The 24,794-nt window shown below is 42.1% G+C and overlaps 1 protein-coding gene across 3 annotated transcripts in view; it reads right to left on the reverse strand.

The window, feature by feature from the left end:
- The window catches only part of SRPX (sushi repeat containing protein X-linked), a 93,521-nt gene that overhangs the window by 33,185 nt on the left and 35,542 nt on the right, over positions 1 to 24,794 (reverse strand). For 2 of the 3 annotated variants that reach the window (XM_070257795.1, XM_005614064.4), the window contains 3 exons: positions 12,453 to 12,512; positions 7,162 to 7,353; positions 5,499 to 5,675 (listed from right to left, as the gene is read on the reverse strand). In XM_070257795.1, coding sequence (XP_070113896.1) covers positions 5,499 to 5,675; positions 7,162 to 7,353; positions 12,453 to 12,512 — 429 coding nt within the window. The remainder of the gene's footprint in view (positions 1 to 5,498; positions 5,676 to 7,161; positions 7,354 to 12,452; positions 12,513 to 24,794) is intronic. The other variant, XM_005614065.4, reaches the window with a different exon arrangement.

Raw genomic sequence — 24,794 nt, forward strand, 5'->3', positions numbered from 1 at the left:
ACCCAGGCCTAGGCTCTTAAAGAGTCCGACACCTTCTACTTTGGCTGTCTTGGAAGCCAGCTGCCATCTAAGGAAGTCCAATTATCTGACCAGAGAAGTCATGTGGAGATGATGAGAAATTATGAAAGGAGGAAGAGACTCAGCCAAACTCCAGCCAGTACAGCCACCTCCGCGGGAGAAGTCCGACCTGTGCGGAAAGCCACTGTGGATCCTTCAGCCCTAGTCAGTCACCTCGGTCATTACTATGTGCAACAGCGATGAGCTGTCTCCACCGAGCCCTGCTCAAATTCCCAACCCAAACAACCACAAGCAAAGACATGGTTGTTTGAAGCAACTAAGTTTTGGGTGGTCTGTTGTGCGGCAATCAATTACTGATACAAATATAAAATAGTTTGAAGTTGGTGATGGAGGAAGGAAGCGATCACTTCATGGGGCACAGGAAGGGAATGACTGTCAAAGGCAGAACAAACCTGGACACTGAAAACTTGCCCAACTGTTTGCTTCCCTAGCTAGAGTGTGATACCTGTGGGAAGTGCCATCTAAGATATTAGTAGCATATAAGATATTGGAAAACTTTCTCCAATGGACAAAAGAGGCAAGAAGGAAAGCAATAAATCCCACAATTAAAAGTCACCATCTTCATCAGAAAGATGCCCAACTAAAAATTCATTGGTGATATGTTTTTATTAGAGAGGGCCACTCAAAGTTTACCTGTTCAGTTTGTACTAACAAAATCATGCCAGGTAAAAAGTGGATCAGTATCTCAATCAATCAAGTTGTTTCAAAGCTGAAGCTAGCTTCCTGAAAGTTTGCAAAAGAATGTGTATTTTCCAACCCAGGAAAAATTTAGCATAATTTAAGATAATCTACAACAATGTACTGATAAATTTATTCTTTGTCCCACGACATTTGTATATTCAACTGAATCTCTGGAAATCATGCAGCGCAGCCCAGAAACCTTCCCTATGGGACACTGGGTAAACCTAGCTGTCAGATAGTTGGGAAAGCAGATTCCATCAATTTGCACATCTTAAATCTCAGAGGTTTTTCATTCCAGAATTTCATTTGTGTTAACTCTCCATCTGTTCTACTCCGTAGGAAGTAGAAAACAAGCAGCGAGCTATGCCAAAAACCAAGTTTGTTTGTACACTGTCCTTTGTTAAAACAACTAAATGGGGCTCTCAGCATGTCAAAAGATATTTGCTGAGTTTTCATTGTCCATGGTTTTTTAACTTTCCTTAATTTTTTTCTCTTCCTCTTTTGGCCTAGGAAAAAGTGTTGGTCTAAAGGAGAGATCATGCATCTACTCAAAATCTGGTCTCTAGATGAGGACTTGTAATTCTAACTGTCCATTGTCTATCTAAATGCCGATGTAACCAAAAATAACTAAAAATGGAAAGAAAGAAGAAATAGCCTCCCAAACAATAGTTGTTACATTCTAAAGTTTATTTTTTTTATATCAATGGAAGTTGTGGCTCTTTAAATATCTTACCCTTCTTCAATTTACAGTATGCTTTTTCTCCTCCATTGACTTATTTCTATCTATGTCTGTTTCAGAAATAACCATGGATTTGAGTCCACTGCCAGAGTGTGGTCTGTATAAGAGAATTAATTTTAACTCGTGGCACTTTCAAATTAGCCAGACCACAGAACTGACCACCTCAGAGTCAAAAGTAAGCCCAGTGTTCTCTCTTTCCTCCGGGTCTGGAAGAGAACTGGGACAATTTTCTCAGCACTCAGCACAGCTCTGGCCAAGATGCACCATTCAAGGTTATGTGGAAATCTCGGAACTACTCAGCCACCATGTGTCAGCTCCTTAAATAGGCTGAGGCTCTAAGTTACGCTCAAGGGCCCCGTAGCCCTGCCAACACACACAGTTATTAAACTAATTTAATATATTGAAATACGAAAGAGTCAATGACATCCCTGGAGCAAAATGCACTGGATACAAATTCTAGCTTATCTGTCACCAAAATCGAAGAAAGAATTGCCCGCTTGCTTTGTCTATTTCTCTCTTTTTCCTGGGGGCTCTATGCTCTCTTGTGGCTCACTGGTCCCCTTTTTGCCACTCCCACTTAAATGCATGCACAACTCCCCGCCCCTAAATATGCCTGAACCTTGTCCTGGCAAACTCTAAGATAGATCCCTTGAAATTGGGGTTCATTTCTTAGTTCTTTCTTTCTCCCTCTGGAAAGGTTCCAGGCCCATCTGGTCCAGCTTCAGACATGCTTGTTGCTTTTTGAGAACAATCAGCATTTTCTTTCCACTGTTGCACACAATCTGGACATCTGGACAGTATGATCCCTAGAGAACTCTTTGCCAATGCTTGCTTAGCAGAAAGATTTTTCAGCATCTCCTTCCTCCCCTCCCCTCTGCCCCCTCCAATGTGTGGTAAAAGAGATTCAAAAATTTGGGGGGTTGTTTTGAAGAGCTAGCTTGCACATACCAAGTCACAGGGGGGATAATGAACGCATTATCTGTGAGGGGCCCTTCTGACCTGAGCATCTGGCCTTAGGTCCTTCAAGAGGAGCATGTCCAGAGTTCACAGCCTCAGCACCATTCTACCTGCACCAGTTGACGAGGACTGCTCTTCAGTCTTCTTTTCACTGAGAACTACAATGATTCAGGGGGAAATATCTCAAACCTTGGGAAATGGTTGCTGTGCCAAATACTCTGTTGGTGCTGTTTTTCTATAATCTCCCCTTTACCACCTGGACTAATAGTGTCAAAATTACATTTCCCAGACTTCTTTTGCCAGCGGGGTGCCAGATAGATTTGCCAAGAGGCACTCTCATGAGAATAGAAGGCAGGAAGAAGGTGGACACCATTATGCTTCTAGTCGGAGCTTCATGGGGAGGGCTTCCTGGGCTTCTGAAATATCAACAGGAGTGTGGGCTCCTGACTTCATTTACAGATGTGTCAGGATCACAGGTGGGCTTATGGACTTTGGGTAACACTACTATCCCACTTTTGCTCCTCCAGCCCTTGGTTGGCATGGCTTTCTGCTCTAACTAATCTCCGGTAACAGTGTTTTTCCTCTAGCTCTCCCTATGTTTTTGTAACCATTACCCTGCATCAAGTTCCCCTCTGTTTGAAATACCTAGACTGGTTTCTGTTTTCCCAAATACTGACCAATACAAACTCCTATCTAACTCCTAGGAAAAAAGAAGCCCAGGATAAATCTGAGTCAGTCATCTGGGTAATTATTTGGACCTGTTGCTCTCATCAAATGGATACAACGTAAGGTCCAGGCTGTGACTCTGATATAAAACTCAGAAGGGTTTTGATCACATCTTGGGCCAGGTCCCTTGGCTATAGGCCATTAACCACATAACTGTAGAGTGAGAATGGCTGGTGCTGCTAGAGAAGACGGTGAACAGTGGTGCCATCATGAAAACACCACTGGGACTGAGGCCAGCGAAGTTGTTGCACATCCGACCCCAGAGGGTAGCATCCAATTTCAGTCTTAATCCTGAAGTATCTGTCCCAGACACTGAGCAATCAGGAAGGAATACTGGGGGGGGGCAGGGGTAAAGCACATTAGCAGACTGAGCTGAACAGTTTTCTGGAGGATGGGCAGATCCCAGCAGGACAGGAGCCAGGCTTCCAAGGCCAGCTGCCTTAGCACCTCAGTGCCAGAGCTCTCCCTGGATTCAGGGACTTTGGGCCTGAAAGCCTGGAAACATAGGCTTGGCTCTATGCAACCTTGAGCATAGACCTCTGAGGCCTCATCTGTAGAATGAGGGATTGGACTAGAATGCTCTGTAAGGGTGAGTCCTGGAAGCCCTAACAGTTTATGAGTAAATGATCCCCTGGGACAGGTTTCTCAACGACTTGGGGGAGCTTCAGAAAAATACCAGGGCCCCAGAGATTCAGATTTAAATGGCAGCCCAAGTTGAAAACCACTGTCCTAGAGCAGTCTGCCTCAACATCTAAAGGGCATAGGAATCCCCTGGAGATCTTCTTAAAATTTAGATTTTGGTCTGCCAGGTTTGGGATGGGTCCCAAGATTCCACATTTCTAAGAAGCTTCCTGCTGGTGCTAATGCTGCTGATCAGAGGGCACTATTTTGAGTAGAAAGGTACTAAACTTCTTCCCAGATTTGATCTTCTAAGGCAGGTTCTCAAACTTTAGAGCATCAGAATCCCCTGGAGGGCCTGGAAATGCAGATTGCTAGGCCCCACCCCAGAGTTTCTAATACCGCTGGTCTGGAGCCGGGCTGGGATCAAGTTCTCAGGTGATGCTGATGCTGCTGGTCAGGGGACCACACTGAGATCCGCTGCCCTCAGACAATGGTCCTGGATCTTAGCTGCACATCAAAACCACCTGGGAAGTTTTTATAATGCCACTTGCCTCCTCCAGCTGTCCTACATCAGGCTAACTGAGTCACAATCTCTAGGGCAGGACCAAGGCACGGCTAGGTTTAAAAGGCACTCAGGTGATTCTAGTGAGCAGCCAGGGTGGGGAGCCACTGCCCCCAGGCCAGTGCTTCTCAGTATGGGGGGGTGATTTTTCTTCTTACTCTCCCCCTCCCTCCAGGAGACATTTGACAATGTCTGGAGACGTTTTTGGTTGTCACAACTTGGGAGGCGGAGATGTTACTGGAATCTAGTGGGTAAAAGCCAAGGATCTGCTAAGCATCCTACAGTGTAAAGGACAGGACCTCACAACAAATAATTATGTGGCCCCAAATGTCTACTGTGCCGAGGTTCGGAACCCTTGCCTTAGAGCACGGTCTGGCACAATCCCAGGCCCCACCCCAGGCCTGCTGTATTAGAATCTGCATTTTTAACACGATTCCCAGGCTCGAGGAGCACTGCCTTAGATCAGTGGCTCTCTCTTTAAGCACTTCAGAATGCCCTGGAGGGCTCATTAGAGCACAAAGTGCTGCGCCCCACTCCCAGAGTTTGGATTCAGCAGGTCTGAGGGGGTGGGGAGGCACAATTTGCATTTCTAAAGAGTTCCCAGGTGATGCTGCTGCTGCTGCTCCCAGGACCACACAGTAAGAACCATTGCTCAACAAACTCAGAGCAAGGTGAAATATCCAAATCCCTTCCAGCTTAGCAAACTGAGCGCTTGCTGACTACCAGAGTCCACGAAAAAGGAACTACATCTGTGGGCTGAAAGCCACCTAGATGCTCTCTGCAGGACTGTCCTGCAAATGTCAGCAACTGGCCCATGCTACAGGGCAGATCCCTGAACTAAAGCAGCAGGAACATGCCCTACCCCTGCCAGCCTGCAGCTGCCTCAATAACAAGCAAGCCATGAAAGAGACAAACATCAGATGAAAGTCATCAGCTGTGCAGTCAGCTCTAGGATAGAGACAGGTTAGGTCTGGGCCGAGCCAGAGGACTAGGGATGAAGAGAGCTACTGAAAGCAAAGCTGGGTGCCTATGCTTTACACACGGGATGCCGATGCTTCCTTTAAAATCCACTGTATGAACACCCCCTGCTCTTTCCAAAGTTTGTCCCTCCTGAAGGCTGTGATATTTTCTTACCAACACAGGAGGCTGGTTGGCCACTCCAGGCCTTGTTGTCCATACACGTGACCGTCCGCTCCCCTTTCAGTGTGTATCCTGGTGAGCAATAGTACTCACACCGGGAGTTAAAGTAGGCACCATCTACACACTTGAACCCTCCGTTTGCCGGCATGGCAAGGGTAGGACATCGCTTTTCTGAAAAAGAGAAAACCAGATATTCAGCATTTCTTAGTTTTTGTCCCTAGAGTTTCAGAGTCCAGAAACTCTGAAAGCATAGGGTGAAAAGTTCATTGAAATATAATGGATAGAATTAGAGAAACAATGGATGGTTGCACGTCACACAGAAGGGACACAAAGTTTCACATCAGACTGGCTTGGGTTGGCATCCCAGCTAAGCCGCTGTCTCAGGCTGAGTTCCTCAGAAGAAGACCTTGAGACAAGGATTTGTGTTCAAGTGATTTATAAGAAAGTGCTCCCAGGGGCGACCAGTTAGGGGCGGGGGAAGCAACACAGAGGAAGTGAGGAAACCGGACAAGGTGGGATCTCAGGCAAAGTCAGCCTCAGCCTCCTCCCACAAGGGAGCTCTGGAGCATGAATGACACCGGTCCATCCCGCCTCCAGGCGAGGAAGCTGGGCTTTCATTAATCCTTTACCACTCAGTATGGGGGTAGCTACAGGCTGCCCGTGGGGATGCTGTCCCTGTCAGAATAAAGAGAGCAGTCCCCTGAAGGAGCAGGGCCTCTGCTTCCTCTGAAGAAGATCGAAGGTGCAAGCCATTAAGAGTAAAGCACTCAGAAGCTGGGAGATGGACACAGAGAACTGGTAAAGGGCATCCAGGGAGATCTGAGTGAAGCACCGCAAGTGCCCACTATAGACACTCAGTTGCATAGTCTGCATAGGCTGGATCACATGGCTACAGCCCTGAGCCTCGGGTTCCCCAAAAATAAAGTTAAAGTAATGGCACCCATATCCATAGCACTGTTGCAAAAATTGAATGTATGTGAAATGCTTGGCACACAATAGGTGCTCAATAAATGGTGGCTGTTTTGAATAACAATGGCATCTAAAAAGTGCTTCAACAGTGCTGTACCACTTGCAATTTCCCAAATGAGATGTGACTTTTCATGAAGCTAAAAGTCAGCCCCTGAAATGCTCTTCCAGTCTTCTCCCCTGGGGCACGCTCCCTTTCCTGGAATAAGCATCACTCTTCAGTGACTCTCCCGGTCTCCCCAAGCCCACTCCTTGGGAGAACACTTCTTGCCTCCGCTACCATGAGTCCCTGACTTAGCACCATTCATGTACTCATTCCACTGTTTACATCTCTGCCCTGCTGTCTCTGATGCTATCCTGTGATGCCTTTGATGGCACAGCCTGTGTGTGTCCTATTTGTTTCTACATCCCAACACCTTTTCAGGGTCCAGCACTTACTGAACAAACATTAACCGCTGGCTTAACAAAACCTCTGTTCTCTTTCCCTTTCCTAAATAGCCGATCACACCCGTCTGTCTGAAAGGTGTCATCTCACTTCCGCCATATCTTAGAAACCCTCTGACTTCTGCTCACAAGGGGAGTTTTTCTCATCAAAGACCACAGAATGTTCAGTAAAAAGCCCTGATCTCAGAGCAAAAGAACTTTGACTCTGATTGGCCCTGGGGACCCCACATGGGGCTGGACTACTCACGCTTGCAGATGACCTTGTCGGACCACCGTTTGTTTGACTGGCAGACCAGCTGGGAAGAGCCATGCAGCTCGTAGCCCTTCCGGCAGCGAATGTCACACCTGGTTCCCAGGGCTGTTTTGTAGTATCCTCCTGGAGGGGCCCTGCAGTACACATCCCCGTACTTCACCTTGATGGGGGAGCACCACGGGGTGTCTACAGGCAGCAGAAACAAAGGAGGGAAGAAATAGGAAGTGACATCTTCAGAAAATGTGTCTCCTCACTCTTGAAGTCCCTGGCTGGCTGCATTCAGGATTTTGGACCTCCAAATAGTGCCCCATGTCTCTTAAGGTGTCTCTGGGTAGGGAGGTTATGATCACAGGACTAGGTGTTAGACATATCTGAATATGGACAGCGTTCCTCCATTACTAGCTGTGTGATCTTGAACAAGTTACTTAACCTCTCTGAGTTAATACCTATACCTATGTCATAGGACTCTTATAAGGACTAAAAAAATATAACGCATATCAAGCACCTAGCACAGTGCCTAGCACACAGTAAACATTCAATAAATGCTTGTTCTTTTTAGTATTTTCCTTAACTAGATACATAATTCTCTTGAGGGCAATTGATATCATTGTGAACTCTAACCCCAACCATCCATACATAGTGGCAGAGGAATCAATAATTGGTTAATTTAGATTTTTTCCAAGTCTGTATGCATATTCTCCATAAAAACTCCCAGTACTATTTTAATTAATGTGAATGGAGCTACAATTTCAAGGTTTTGGCCTCAGGATATAATTTTGGCTTAAAGTCACAGAACAATTGCTCCCCATAGGGAAGCAACCTCCCTTTGCTGATGTCCCCAGTTATGCTCCATTTAGGTAAGAGAGTGACATCCTTCCAAAATGGCAAAGTTCCAGAGTGTTTCAATTTTGGACTTGCAGTTGCCCAGAGCACAGCTAGGATGACACTAGGATCAGAACCACTCCCCTGAGCCTTTGGAAGGTGCTCTCTGAAAGCCATAAAATCATTAGGGCAAGACTAGCTCCTCAGTGGGGAAGTTCCCATGGTGGCCACTGCACAATCGATGGGAACCAGTGACAAGCTCCCTCAAGCCTGCTGGCTCAATACCATGAACAGGAGCCCCCTCCCTCCAGCTGCCTGGCTCCTGGCTCCACCCCAGCACCTGAGCTGTCAGTGAGTGGGGTTCGTGCGCCATCATGCGGCCAGGAAGGGGGACAGACCTTGTTTGATTTTCCCAGGAATTCTCTTCTGAGAATGTTTCTGACTGCTTCTCAGCCACCAAAACCAACAGTCACGTCCAGGCCTTGTGCACAGGCTGCTTTTCGATTTTGTGCCTTCATGTCTCCTTTGGCTAATCTTTCATCACGTAATGTTTTGCAGACAGCTGCAAGTGGGTCCTAAAGACAGGACTCCAGCAGCATTCCCTGGACTTTCTGGGTAAAAGTGATGTCCTGAGGGCTTAGCCTAGAGCTGATTCAATTCGACCACGTGGATACAGATTTGCAGGAGCTTACACCAGGCCTACAGACTTTCCTTCAACAAAGTTTCCTTCCTCTGGGGTTTACACATAGACTCTGTATGTGCTAACATTTTTAAATGAGAAAAATCTGGACCCCGAAGTAAAGTACAAAACAGCATGCGTACATGTCTCCATTATTTCTCCTAAGTATAAAATAATTCCTGAACCAATTTTAAATGGTTTAGTTCTTTCCATGGTGATGGCTCCAGGTACGCCATGAAACTAGATTTCAAGATCTCAGGTAAATGAGAAGCCCTTGGGATATGTTTGTTTCTCACTGTCAAGCTGTGGATATTTCTTCTATAATCAAAAGTCCTTAAGCTGAATTCTGGAAAAATCCATAGATGCTGACCACTCAAATAAAACTGAGATTTGGAACGTACTGGCTTCTGTGACTACTAAGTGAGGTCTATTTCTCTCGCCCTCTCTCTTTCTGCCTTTCTTTTCCAACTGTGATAGGAAAGACCACTTAAAAGAAACTCCAAAATGCACTTAGTGTTTTTAATCTCAAAGAAGCACTTTTGATAGTTTGCCAGAGGACTTCCATGGTGTTATCTCTTAAAAACTGTCGCTTTACCTCTTTATCATCCTTTCCCTCCTTCCCCCTAACTTCCCCACGGCCTCACTTCCTCTTAGTTTCCCTGCCTGCCCTGTTCCCCTTCTAGACTGCAATGGTTCTGCACTTGCCCATCTCTAGCCTTCGTCTTCTCTTGCCAATGGGGCCCCCTTTACCGCCTCTTTTCCCACCATCTCACAGGCCAAACTGTGGAAGCCTTGACTGAGAATTGGGCTCCAGAGAGACAAAATGAAATACCTATGGGAGGTGGGGGAAGGGTGATGAGGTGGGAGCGAATATAGGAGACCCTGCAGGGGGGATGATGAAAACATAGTGAGCTAGTGGAGTATGGTGGATACAATATTGGGCAAAGAGTCAAGAGGCCTAGCACACATTCTAACTCTGACTACCATCTCCATCTCCCGCACAATTCACTAAATTTTTCAGGGAACCAGATTCCTTATCTATAAGAGACAGGACGGGATTAAAATATTTTCAAAGTCCCATCTATCTTTAAAGTTGTATGATTCAAACTCTGTTTTATTCCTCTCCACTCCCCATCTCATACCCACGCCCAGCTCCTTACTCCTTCTTCTGACTGTTAACTGAGTAGTCTTCTCTTGTAACCCTTGCAGCTGAAGGCAAATCCTTTTTGCATTCTGGGTCCTGCTCACAATTCCACTAATGTACAAACTGGAAGAATGTCCGATTCTTCACTTGTCTTTCACTCAAGTGGTGAAAACACTCACATCCTCCAGCTCCTGGACTTTGGCATGAGTTTAGGAGGCACACGATTTTAGAGTAAACTAATACGAGGCAGGATACCTGCAATTCTTAGCACACACGTTATTGTTGTCTTTTCCACAAATGCACCCAAATATTTAAGGCTAGTAGGTACATTAAAGAATGACCTGCATACACACGTCACAAATTCACATATTTCAACCCAACAGGCAATTAGCAGATGTTGCCCCATATTCTGAGTCTTCAAATCTTCCTAGCAGTGCTGGCTGCACATCCAAAAGCTGTGCTGTTGTCAACGTGTAGAAAAAAGCCTTGTTTTCATTTTTTCGCAAATGGAATGTTTTTAGATTACTTTCCAAGACAAAACTTTGGAAGATATTTTGACAGCCTGGCAGCCCTGCAGCGATAGTAATTAAAACATTGAGTGAGTGACTTGAATTTGAAGTGCATACAAGCACCATGAGTTAAAGGGAATTAGCAAAACTTTGAACGTAGAGATTTAGAGAAAGGAAGCTCTTATGCTGCCTCAATTAAGACAGGGTTTGTTTAGGGAGAAATCTAAATCAATTATTCAGGAAAGGTTTCCCATTCCCCTGGGCCAGTGTGGTAAGCATTCCAGTTAACTGAGGTTCCTGGGGTAGGCTCCATCATGAAGCAGACTCATAAGGAGCCACAAGGGAACTCTGGACATTGAGTTAAAACATCCGGATTTCAGACCCAAATGTAATATAATGTTCGCTAGCTGTGTGACTCTGCATAAGTCACTTAAACCCTCTCTAATCTCTAATTTCCTATTTTCACCTGTAAATTAGGTAAAACAACATATCTCTGCATGCCTTCCCTCAATTAGTGTGAAGATGTGATGGCATTCCAAGTAAAAGACTCAAAAGCAATGTTTGCCTCATTCTGAGAACACAATAAATGTTGGTTAAATTTCACTTTCTTCTTCTACTTAAATTTAATTTAATTGGAAAACACTTATTGAGTATATACTCTGTGCCAGACACTGTGCAGGGGCCTGAGGATCTAGAGCTAAGCCCCCAGTTAACAATGGTTTGCCTCTAAAACGAAAAAATTGAAAATGAAAACAATTTCCTAACAAGTATTTATTCTTAAACATTCAGGGCAAGCTCTAGGGCAGGCACAAATTTTGGCCATCTGGTCTACCTTCTACACGTGTGACACTGCGAGGTAAGAATGGACACTGGGAAAAAATGATCTGAGAGCTCTCGACAACCCCTAGTGTACATGTGCACACGTGTGTTTTAGGAAGATCTTTCAACAAGGGACTCAAAGAACCTAAAAATGTTTTAGAACCCTCAATTCATTAAGAAGTGTTAGGAATCAGAACACCTCCTTACCCCAAACATCTAATTAATAAGTTTGTGCTTTGCTTGATTGGTTATTTCTGAGACAATAATATAGAAGCTGTGGATAGGACTGAGTATGTGCATTCACAGGTCATAAGCAAATGTGCAATATGGTAGAAAACACACCTGGACATACGCACCAGTCATTATATTAGAAAGACTATTCACTTGTGTGGAAAACGACAGAAAGACTCTGTCCAACCAAAGGCTGACCAGTACTCCCTGATTCTCCTAGAACTTCGATGTATCACAACAGAGCAAGGCAGCGTCGTCTTGACAGAATGCGGGCAAATTTACTGGGCAAAGTGCCACAATGAACCTTTATTAACCATTTTTATAAAGATTATTCCTTCACTGTAAAAGGAACCAGATTCGGAGAGAAATAATCTAAATTTACCTTCACTTTTCCCAGGGCTTCCTAAGCTTCAGAAAAATGCCTTCCCAGTAGAAATATTTGTGGACATACTTACCTGAGCCTGAATAGAAGGTCCTTGATTAGGCTTTTTATACCTGCTGGGGGGATGGGTTGCTGGAAATGTGTAGAGATGAAGTTCTTTACCATTAGATTAAAGTTTCATTTGGCAACACAGTTTACTCATTATTTCAGGAGCCAAGCTAGACTCAGAAAGAGCATAATGAAATGAGCTTATGAAAATCAAGTTTTCTCATTCCCCATTCATCTCACTACATTAGCAGCACTGGGTCCAGATCTGACCTTGGGTAGTTGACTCTGGACGATTCTGGCTGTAATGTATGAATCAGGCAGAACTCATGGCTTGATTTTCACTTTCATCAGCTAGAGCTTGGCTATGCAGAAGTAAGGACAGTCAAGAAACTTATGAGAATAAAATGACCACTGGGGTGCTAAAGGACAGCACTTCAGGGATTTCCAGATGCTTTTTGTTTTCTTTCTTTCATTGTTCTTTATTTTTTCTTAATGGGAGCATACGCATATTAATTTTTAATTTTTTTCTGGAGAGATAATAGAACTTAAATGCATTGTCTGGTCACTTTATTATAGTCTGCTCTGCAGGGCAAAAAGGAAAGTTCTCCTGGCATCAGCAGGTCCTCATTAGCACATAAGCAAAGCATTCACCTTCATATCTAGTGTGTGAATACCCGACTTCATCGTCTTCTAGCGGTGACTCTCCAGATCCTACAATAAAAAAGAACAGAAACTGCAGGAAGAAAAGCCACATGATATGAACGAATATTTCGAAGCATTGCTTTGCCATAGTCCATGCAAGAGGGGCTATTAGAACGCAGAGCCAAGAGGGAAAGCTTCTATGGCCATTCATGAAGGGACGGCATCTCTCAGAGTGAACCTGGCTGGGTTGAGATTGCCAGAGTCAATCAAAAGAAGCCTCAAACTGTTTTGGATCACCACGTGCCAACTGAAACTCTGGACTCGGACAGAGAGAACGCCAACTTCACTCTGAGGAGACGCCAATGTATACGAATCTCATGCCAGGGAAGATGCAGTAAAATGTGTGTGACTCATAGATACAAAGAACAAACTGGTGGTGGCCAGAGGGGAGGGAGCTGGGGGATGAGTAAAATAGGTGAAGGGGATTAAGAGGTATGAACTTCCAGTTATAAAATAAATCACAGGGATGTAACGTACAGCATAGGGAATTTAGTCAATCATCTTGTAATAACTTTGTATGGCGACACATGGTTACTAGACTTCTTGTGGTGATCATTTTGTAATGCACAGAAATGTCAAATCACTGTTGTACACCTGAAATGATACAATATTGCATGCCAACTATACTTTAATTAAAAAAAAAGCGTGTGACTCATATATGGACCATAGTGTCTCTGGCAGTCCAAGAAAACCCAGTAGAACTGGGTGTTTATGGTACCTGAAAATCAGTCCATCTTGTGAAATGAATTTGGGTGAAGAATGAGGAGGCAAATCAAATGTCTTATCTCAATGACAGAAGAAAGACAAAGCTGCTTTGGTATATTTGTGGGAAATGAGGACAGTAATCAAGATCTGGATGTTTATTCAGAACCTCTCACCAAGGCATGGCTAAAGTAAAATTTCTTTTTTTTTTTTTTAAAGATTGGCACCTAAGCGAATGTCTGTTGCCAATATTCTTGTTTTTTCTTCTCCCCAAAGCTCCCCAGTACATAGTTGTATATTCTAGTTGTAGGTCCTTCTAGTTATGCTATGTGGGACACTGCCTCAACATGGCCTGATGAACAGTGCCATGTCCACGCCCAGGATCTGAACTGGCAAAACCCTGGGCCACCGTAGTGGAGCACGCGAACTTAACCACTCAGCCATGGGCCGGACCCCCTAAAGTAAAATTTCTTGATGAGTCTTGCTACCCTTGAAAACCACAGCCTCAGAGAAAAAGTCTGTATTTAACTTTAAATTTTAAACTCATTTGGAAGTTAGAATTGAATCATTTTTAGAATATTAAATATTGAATTCCTGTAAATAGTAGATCTTTAATTTTTGAAGTGGTACCAGACCCCAAACTTCAAAACAGTAATCTTGAATTTAGAGGTCTTTCCCTCTAGATTTCCTAGTCTGGTCACTGACGGTTGAGTTAGCACCACCCAGTCACACATTTACCTACAGGGACCTGCAACCATAACAGACAAGGACACTCTCTAGTAAGAGGTTATTCAAATCTCCGTACAGGATAAGCAAATGAGTAATGGTCCCTGCTCCACTTGTATTCCAGATGAGAGATGCTGAGTGTGGAAATTGAAAGAGGGGAGGTGATGAAGGCCGAACCATGTCCATTTGGAAAGGACCCCCCAACTAGAGAAGCTTTGCTCCAGTCTCTTCACCTGGTCTCTGGCCACCGATACAGGTAAAAAAATTACACAAGCTGTTCATTATTTCATATCAAAAAGTGAGCACGGAAACCAGAATTAGCTTTCAGGAAAGCAACCTAGCAACATGAATCAAAAGCTTATGTTCAAACCCCTTGATCTAGTCATTCCACTTCCGGGAAACTATCCCCAAGAAATAATATTAAATATAGAAAGAAAACTTACACAAAGCTTTCTTTGCAGTGTCATTTATAATAGCAAAAGACTATAAACAGACCAAATAGTTGATATTATAGTTAAATAAACCGTAGTTCATTCCTTGGTTATAATGTAGCCATTAAAAAAATGTTTACAACAAGATACAATAGCAGGGAAAAAAAGCTTTTTATAACATTAAGTGAAAAATGTGCTATAACAAAATTATATAAATGGTGTGATTTATAACAAAGTAAAACAATCAAATTCAAAATAAACATTGCATATAAAAGAGACTTTGATAATTGGATGTTTTTCTTCTTCCTTCTCTTCTAAATTTTCTACTATAAACATGTATTACGTTCATAATGGAAAATAAACTTTATTATGCATCTAATTCAAAGAAGCTTAGTTTCCAAAATACATTTTGAATATATTGGAAACGTTTAAGAGTCTACTGTCCCTCCCCTCCCACGCTGACCCCGGTTTCTTTCCATATTCAGAGTTCAAGTGGAATTCCTCTAAGACTTGTTGGATTCTCCAACTCCATTTGGCACATTTCCTTCTTTTCTTTTCCTTCCTTCCTCCCTCCCTCCCTTCCCTTCTATTATTTTATTAAGGTCACATTAGTTTATAACATTGTGTAATTTCAGGTGTACACCGTATTTTGGCTTCTGTATAGACTGCATCATGGTCACCACCAGAAGTCCAGTTTCCACCTGTCACCATACATATGTGCCCCTTTACCCTTTCACCCTCCTCTCACCCCCTTACCCTCTGGTGACCACCAATCTGTTCTTCATATCTATGTGTTTGTTTGTTTGCTTATCTTCCGCATATGAGTGAAATCATACGGTATTTGTCTTTCTCTCTCTGACTTATTTCACTTAGCATAATACCCTCAAGGTCCCATCCATGTTGTCACAAATGGCACAATTTCATCTTTTCTGTGGCTGAGTAGTATTCCATTGTATATATATCCCACATCTTCTTTATCTATTTATCAGTTAATGGGCACTTAGGTTGTTTCCAAGTCTTGGCTATTGTGAATAATGCTACAATGAACTCAGGGGTGCATGTATCTTTTTGAATTACTGTTTTCATATTCTTTGGGTAAATACTCAGAAGCAGAATAGCTGGATCATATGGTAGTTCTATTTTTAGTTTTTTGAGGAATCTCCATGCTGTTTTCCATAGTGGCTGCACCAGTTTGCATTCCCACCAGCAGTGTACGAGGGTTTCCTCCTCTCCACATCCTCTCCAACCCTTGTTATTTATTGTCTTTTTAATAGTACCCATGGGTGTGAGGTGATATCTCATTGGAGTTTTGATTTGCATTTCCCTAAGAATTAGGGATAGGGCACATTTCTGGGAGTCAAGAGATCTGTCTCTATTAAGAGCACTTCCCTCTTCCCCCGAGTCATCCTGGCCTGCATATAATCTATGTAGGCAGTGAGAGGCTCTGGGTTTATTCCTGATTCTAAGCAAAGAAGACAACTGTCACAGTTTGGTTCACTGGGAAGTAGATTTGGAGATAGAATTTAGTGCACAGCATGTTTATTAGGGATCAACACCTGGGAAAGGGATAAGAAGGAAGCGGGTTTGGACAGAGGGAGAAGTTTAACTTTGATGTGAGCCTATGACAGCCTCTCATGTTGGGCTGAAATGGCTGGGCCTTTATATCTCTGCCTCAACTAGCCATTGGATATGGCCCATCTTGGGAAGGATGTGTGAACTTGGGTGAAGTACTCCCAACACCTGAGGCAATCTCTGGAGGGGCTGAAAGCTGATGGCTGTCTGAGAACAGCACTGCCTCCAGCTGAGACAATCAGTCCCTCCTTGAAGGAAGATCTAGTTGACGCATCTCCATGACCATCACAACAACACTCGCTTGTTGAGAAATAACTTGAGAGGTGTCAACTCATGAAGGGGGGACTCTCCATAGAGAAGGGAAGGGACTGAGATCTACTGGAGAGACAAGTGCACCTGGGGTGCACAGCCCTACTTTACCAGTACAACAGCATTCTAAGTCACATTCATCACATACTGTTTATTATAGTGAAAGTTAAACATGTGGCAATAGGGAAATGAGCAAACAAATTATCTTATATCAACAGACTATTATATAGCCACTACTCAAGTTTGGAATGGGGAAATGTGTATGAAATATAGCTAAGGAAAGAGGCAGATACTGAAATCTATATACAAGATGAAGTACGAAACTGAATATATATATAAACATAATATTGACACTTGTACATGTCAAATTTGGAATATAAGGTGGGATTACTAATCTATGGGGACAAAAGGTCAATAAACATTCTAAGATTAATTGTCTGTGCATATAAAGAAAAATAAACTGAGTCCTATCTCACACCATACCACAAAATTATTTCCAGATAGTTTATAGACCTAAATTTGAAAGCAAAAGTTTGAGGGAAAAAATGCAGAATATCCACATGATCATGAGGCAGGGAAAGGCTATTAAACAAAACTCACAAACCATAACCCATATAGGTGAATACTGCTACACTTCACTACACTAAAATGTAAAACTTCTGTGCAATCAAAGACACAAAATTTACAGACAACACCCAGACTGGGAGAAAATATTTGCAGTGTATATAATACAGAATTACTATCCAGGACATAGAAAGAAAATAGTCCTACAGAAAAAAATGACAAACATAAACAGGTACTTTACAGAAAAATAACATGAACTTGAAGCAAATATCACAAAATGTTAATATGGAAGAATCTTCAACCTCACTAGTAATCAGGACAATACAAGATACCAATTCACTCAACAGATTGGCAAAAATTTAACTGGCCAGGGTGCTGTGATACAGGAACTCTTAAGTTCTGCTGGTGCAAGTACAGTTGGTATAAATAAGTTGGAGAGAAATTTTGCACTACATTAGAAACCACCCTTCAAATCAGCCATTCCACTTCTAGACATATGCCTACGGAACTCCTGCATAGTGCAAAAGTAGCCATGCTCTAGAATGTTCATTGCAGCACTGCCATTAGTAAAAACAACTGTATAAAACCAGTACTAGAAGTAAATGGGGGTGTATTCACACACAGAAAGCTGTAAAAGTTCAAACGAGCGAACTCGATCTATATGAAACAAGGTAGAATCTCAAACATACAATGTATAGTGAAGAAAAGCAAGTAACATAGAGTGTGATATCAATTATATACAATTTAAAAATGCAGAAAATACTACATGTTTTCTATAGATATGCAGTAAACTTAGAATGAATTGGAAGATACACATCAACGTCATACTAGTGGTTTCCTCTGGACAGGGAGGAAGGAGAAGGAACTCAGAAACGCACACACAGGGGCCGTTGACACCTTACTTCTTACAAAAATAAAAGATCTGAAGCAAATGTGTAAATAGGTTAATATCAGTTGAATCTATAGTGTGAATACTTCCCTTGTATTTGAAATACTTCGTTATTTTAAAAAGGAAGAGAGGAGGAGAGGAAAGGAAGAAGAAAAGAAAGAAATGGGGAAGGCAGCTGGAAGAACATCCCATAAGCCTCTGCGCTGGAGCAGTGAAATTAATGGGTGAAAATTCCCCCCTTTCTTCCACGCTTTGCAAGTTTTCTTCATTGAGCATATTATTACTCTAAAATTTTTAACAAAAACATATTAAATTACTGGTAGAGACTAAAAATGGTGGATTGTGGTATCCAATATTTATTATTCATTCCACACTATTGTAAGTCCTCACATCCCAAAGCCTTGTTACACGTCTAAAAGGACCACCATACAAACAAGCACAGGGCTGACTGTCAGAAACCGAGCTTCTATACTCTGGGTTTTGAGTTTTCTCCCTTTTCCCCATCACCTGCACCCACGTACCTCCTACAATGAGCCTTGACTCCGCTTGTTGCCTCCAGGGATATGAGGGGTAAACTAAATGTGTTGTTAAACCACAAGTTCAACGTAAGACCACAAGCTCAACTCAAGTGTCATCTGAAAAGTGGTAGATGTTTGCCTGAAGAGAGGAAACCTCCAGGTTACACCATGAGAAAAGTTTTTATAATGAGCCAAAAGGAGACATACAGATGGTTCGCATGACCACCCCTAATGTAGCACTCTCCCTAGCAGAGGTAAATAAAGCAGCCTTTCTCTTCCGCATTTGTTTCTTTGGATAGCTCACTCAAACCCAAAGCCAGGCATTCTCACTACTGCTTTCACTGAAATTAGAGCCTGCAAGGCAGACATTTCAGATTCTCTCCATTTGGAATTCTGGCGGAGGTTACCTTGATTAACAACTTGATGAGCAGCTCACTTATATTGGTCCATCCACCTCCACTTAGATCCCAACCCACTAATTATCTCTTTCCCCTGCATTGATAGGCAAAGAGCAAATGGCCTCTTCAGTAGTCCAATAACAAGCATGCCAAGGAAGAGCATGCCCTGTAAAAGCAAGATGAAGAATCTATGTGCAGCAAAAGTTGCTAGTTGCCTGCCCAGCAGCCGCTCTCCTCTTTCTTCTTGCTAAAAGACCTCAAGTTGTGTCCAGCAGCAATGTGCCCTTCCCCAGGATATGGACCATGGTGACTCTAAGTCAGAAATTCCCCTCTGCCAATGATTGTTCCACGGGTAGGCATGAAACCCAGTATTAGCCAACGACAATAAAAAGAAGTCTGCTTTGGGGGGACGGGGCTTAGAGGAAAGATTTTCTCCCCGATAAAAGACAGAACTACACAAGGAGAAGACTCTTTTGCCCTTGTTTCTCCCTTCCTGCTTTGGAAGCTATTGTGTAGTGATGAATGACTGAAGCTATAGCAGCCATTTTGCAACCATGAGGTAGGATGTCTCAAGACTAGAGATTTTCAGTTGAGGATGGAAGAGTGGAAGGATAAAAAGAACTCAGGGTCTGTGATGACCTTACTGGGCTACTAAATCAAGCTTAGATATCTTACCTCCATGCTTCTTGTTAGGACAACAATAAATGTCCTTTCAATTTAAGTCACTGTGAGTAGCATTGTTTGTTACTTGCAGTTTGTTCCACCCAAACTGATACACAAATGAATGGGAAATTTACTGCCTTCTATTGATAGGAGATAAAAGAAGAGAAAAGAAAATAAATGGATATTTGCCACCTCCCCCTGAAAATTTCCAGTTTATATTCACCCTAAATTCATACCTCAACTTTAATTAAAGAAATGACCAGTCTACTATATGGACATCCTGAAAGATACAATAAGATCAAAGACTGACTAACTTATGTTTAGCAAATTGTACGTACTAAAGCTTACTGAAGCAGCAAAGGAGATTCATACATACTGGGGGAAGATTTTCCACAGGGTTAAAAAGAAAGAAAGGAAGAAAAAGGGAGAGAGAGGTGGTGGGGGAGTGGAGAAGAGAGGGAGGTTTCCTAACAAACTCTTCTTTATTTACAAAATGCCAACCCCTTTAGAATTCCGGTTAACTGAGGTTTTAGTATGACAACTATTAAGCAGTCCTCATATGGTTTGGATTACCACTCTCTGGAAAGAATGCTTCAGTGCTTCTTCCACACAAATACAAATTTCACATTGGCTCAGAAATCAGAAACTCAGTGCCATGGAGGATTCTGTCCCTCAGCCATACCTGGAGCCAATTCCATTTATAATTCTGCTCTCCTTGCAGAAACTTCATCTAATTCAACAGATTTTCAAAGAAATAGCCACTCCTTTTTTCCAAAGTTCAAAGAAGGGTCTTTCTGAATCCCACCCTCTCATTCTGAATGTCTAGTTAGATAACATCATTGAGGCACCAAACTCACTCTTAAGCAATATCTATTTATGTAGTAGAATGACATCAGGAATTTAGATTTTAGAAGGTTAGTAGAATGCTTCCATCACCTTAAAAGTTTTCTCATTTAAGGTGGGTAAGGGGGCAGGGAGGAAGCATTTGAGACTAATGGAAAACGTGGCCAATTTGCTAAAACTATATATTTCTTTATTGTGATACATGATCCAAATTGACAGATTTGTTGGTTCTGTGTTATATTTTTAGCTCAAAGGGTTGGGTTTATTTTTTAGTTATTTTGAAGACAGCTCTGCATTCTTAATATTTGGCAAGAAATTTTTGTTTTTCCCCTCATCATCATTATTCTAAATATAATTTTATTATTAACAGAAGTCATCGTATTTAATAGTAAACTGCATCAATTTTATACTGAAAGTCAATGGGAACATGAAACTCACTTTGTAGTAGATTCTTAACCTGAATCCCTGGCCTCATAGAGGATCAATGGAAGGGTTTTGGGGAGTCCATGAACCCCATGCAATTGGACATGACTTTTGGTACATGAATACAATTTCTTGGGGAAAAAGTTACTAATTTTCAGTAGATTTGAATAAGGGTCTGTGATCCAAAAAAACATTAAGAATTATGATTTTACAGCATTCTGTATTATGAAGCATGGTAGAATATTTATTGAAAAAGTATGTAGTATCTCTTTGATATTTGACTCTTTTTAGTATGGGAGAGGGGAGACAAATATATTTTTAAAAAGGATACTTATTTTTATTAGATCTTCTTGTTTTTTTTCTGGATTACTGCTGTCCAATGAAACTTTCGGCAATGATGGAAATGTTCTCTATCTGTGCTGTCCAACAGGGTAGCCACTAGCCACATGGGGTTATTAAACACTTGAAATACAGCTAGTACAACCGAGGAACTGAATGTTTTTATTTCATTTAATTTTAATTAATTTAAATTTAAATAGCCATATGTGGCTGGTAGCTACCATACTAGACAGCATAGGTCTAGCCTTAATTTTTTTAAAAAATTCTATGGAGCTAAATCATGTCTCTAAATTGCTCAGTGGTGAGAACCATGTCTAATTTTCTTTCTTTACCTGGCATATGATTCAGATTGGTAGTCAATAAACATTAGAAGAAAAAATTCTGCCTTTAAGTTTCTTATGAGGCATAAATCATGTGCCCTTATGCTCACATGTCTGGAATGGTTTTATCCTACTCACTACAGCTTCAGTAAATAAATTTGAACTGTGACAACACGAGAGATTTGGATGTTTAGAAAAAGGTATTTTTCACTATTGGAAGCCATAGGGTATTTATTTGTGGGAGCCATATGATTTAGTGTTAGCAAATGATTTGCCAAAGGAGTTACACTGCAGCTGCAATAAAGTGAAAAAGGACATTTGAATGGCTTCTGAACAAAGATTGAATTCAGGGCACTGCCAGGAAAACACAGTCTAAGGATGAAGCCAAGGACATGACTGTCAGATCCTTTGTTAAATCAAGGTCGTGCCTCAGAGTACCTTCAGTCATACAAAAGGTCCTTTAAAGAGATTAAGGATGTGTCTCACAGATCCTCTCAATCAAACAACAGAGAAGAGTTATGTCTACAAAATTTGTGCATGTGGCTTTTGTCTAACTCAGAGTGAACTCCAAGAAGATTCACAGGAAACCCACAAAGTTCTTAATGAGTTACATATGCAGAAATATCACCAGCATGACTGAGGGGGACAGAGACATTATAGAATGAGGAGAGGCCTTTGAACTCCCAGAATTCTACTATCAGGAAGCAGGCTCACAGAGCTGCTTAGCTCTAAATAGGTGTTATCTTTCATGAAAAAGGAAAGAAAGCTCAGAGGGTGGAATTAAGAGCCCTGAGGGTAGAGTATAGAGCCATAAAGAATTCTTTCCAGACTGTGAGGCCTGAACAAGGAACAACCAAAAGTTAGCCAGCTAGATGTCAGAATTTCTGTGGAACAGTGACTCATTTGTGCCTCCCATTTAACCCCATTTTTAACAGAAATCTCTATATTAGTTATATTATGCCTATTCCACCACCGTAGGTTAGGTGCATGGGGAGCAGATAACTTATTGCTTTAGTTTTATGGGTCTACACATAGAGAAGAACTATATTCAATGAGTTACAGCTAAGGAAGTACATTTGATGAACCTCATCCCCATCTGGACCTGATTTAGATAGTGAGATTCTAGATTTTGAGCTGATGCTATAATGGGATGACACTTTTAGGGACCTTGGGACAGGGAAGTGTATTTTGCATGTGGAAAGCACATTAATCATTGGGTGCCAGAGGGTGGACTGTGATATGCAGCCTCTAAGATGGCCCCCAGTGGTCCCTGTCTCCTGGAATTCATGCTTTTGTATAACTCCCCCCTTTGAATGTGGAATGGACTTACTGACTTTGCTTCTAATGAATAGAATATAGCAGAAGGGATGCCATATCTCTTCTGAGGTTAAGTTATAAAAAGACTGTGGTTTCCATCTTGGGCACTCTCTCACTATCTCTCTTAGATCACTCATCCTGGAGCAAGCCAGCTGCCAAGTCATGAGGGAGTCCTGTGGAGAGGCCCATGTGGCGAGGCACCAAAGCCTGCCAATAATCACGTAAGGTTGGAAGAAGATCTTCCCTGACACACACACATACACACACAAGTCGAGCCTTCAGATGAAACCTCAGGTCAAGCGAAGAACTTGATTGCAACCTCATGAGAAACATTGAGCCAGCTAAGCCATGACCAGATCCAGACCCATGAAAATTCTGACATAATAAACCAGTATTTGTTTCAAAAGCAAGAGGAGGAGGAGGAGAGATGGAAGAGGAGGGGGCAGCAGAGGAGGAGGAGGAAGGGAAGAAGAAAGGGCATCTAGCTTAGAGTCAGAAGATCCTTATGTACTTCTCAGCCTTTGTTTTTCAGCCTTCTCTTGGGTCACTGCAATAGAGGCTGTTGATCCCTACTCAGATCCCCTTTACCCAGACTGGTGTGCCCATCTCCCAGCTGCTGGGAGTATTTGGTTGCTAATTGCTCACAGCTGCTCCCTTCTCCAGAGAAGTGTCCTCAGCTGACAGGAGCCACTTCACTCGCTCGTCCCCCTTCCTTGGAGGCAGCCGATGTTTGGTTGAAATGAAGGGACATAAAGTCAGACTCCTTGTCTCCAGTGGCAGGGTGGTAATGGGGGTGCAACCCTGCAGGATTCGGGCACCTTGTGGTGCTAGATTTTACCTGAGACTGTATCCTTGCTTTGCTCTTTTTTGCTTTCCTCCCTCACTTATAGGTTTCTCCTCAGAGGAGTCCCTTAACAAGTCACAGGCTCTGCTTCTAGGGAACCAAGTTAAGACACCATTGAATATCCCTAAAACTCAAATACCCTAATTGGTCATGCCTCATAGGATTGCTGTAAAGGTTATATTGCATACGTATATGTTTTTAAAAATACTATATTAAAATAAAATAATTACTACTACTCTGGGTTTGTTTTACAAGCTTCTCATTTGATAGTTCATAATCACATTTTCTATTTAATTCAGTGTGTATATATTTTAGGCTTCTACTACCTTGAGCTGCTATGCATGTAAATGAGCTTCTGGTAGAAATATTAAAATGTTACAAACTAATATCTGGCCTGATACTTTTTCAAGAATTTACGCATTAGCATAGTCAGGAATCTCAGTGCTATCAAAGTTTTCTGTGTGTGTTTTTAAATTCCTCTGTCTACACTATCTTACACAATTTATGATTTAGAAAAACATATATATATATATATTCAATTTAATAACCACGAGGAAAAGCCACATACTCAATCCTCTCTAGTAAAATAAACTGTTGTCAAGTTTAGTCTATGAATTCAGATGATCAGATGACAAAATTTGCTTTAGGAAAAAGTGACTTTCTGGCTCAAGCTATTACCATAGTTTATCTTTTGAGGCAGGAAAATCCATATGGTTCCCTATATGGCTTCACGACCTAAAGATTTTTACAAAATGGGAGCCTACAGAAAGTTATGTTATTGCTGTGAAGGATTACTACTGAGTCTTTCACGTTTTTGTGGCTCTTGTTAACAAATATGAGTGTTCAAACAATTTTGTGGACCCTGAGGAAGGGTAGACAGAAGCTAGAATGGTAACCCTTCTCTCCTCCATGGGTAAAGTTGCAATGGCTTCTTAGCCAGGAAGTCCTAATACATGCGGAGCCATTGAAGAAGCCCAGGATGGAGTCTCATGTTTGACTGACAGGCAAGACCTACTCTGTTATGTTTCAGCAAAGTTTTGACACAGAGGAGAGATGTCCAGGAACTGGGTATAAATGTGTGTGTCTGAAGGAGTGGAGCAGAGAAGACAATTTAGCTTTTCAAGAGCATCAGCTTCAACTCCAAGACGCAGGCCCAGAACAAGTACGCAGAAGGCCAGAAACTATAAATGAGACACTCTTCCTTGGAAAGATTACCTTTCTAAATCAGGGGCAGATTAACAGATGAAAGCCCAAGGGTAAGAAAAGGCAGGGAAAGTACACAGAGAAGACGCCTGTTCCAAGTGGAACAAGGGGATCCAGAAAAATCGATCTAAACTTTTTGCTAACCACGGGGAATAGATTGAAGGAAATGTTTATTACCAGTGTTTTTCTTGGGGCAGAATATTCACCATAATGTCCAGATGAACAAATTT

This window comes from Equus caballus, chromosome X (assembly GCF_041296265.1).
Source record: "Equus caballus isolate H_3958 breed thoroughbred chromosome X, TB-T2T, whole genome shotgun sequence".
Lineage (NCBI taxonomy): Eukaryota > Metazoa > Chordata > Mammalia > Perissodactyla > Equidae > Equus > Equus caballus.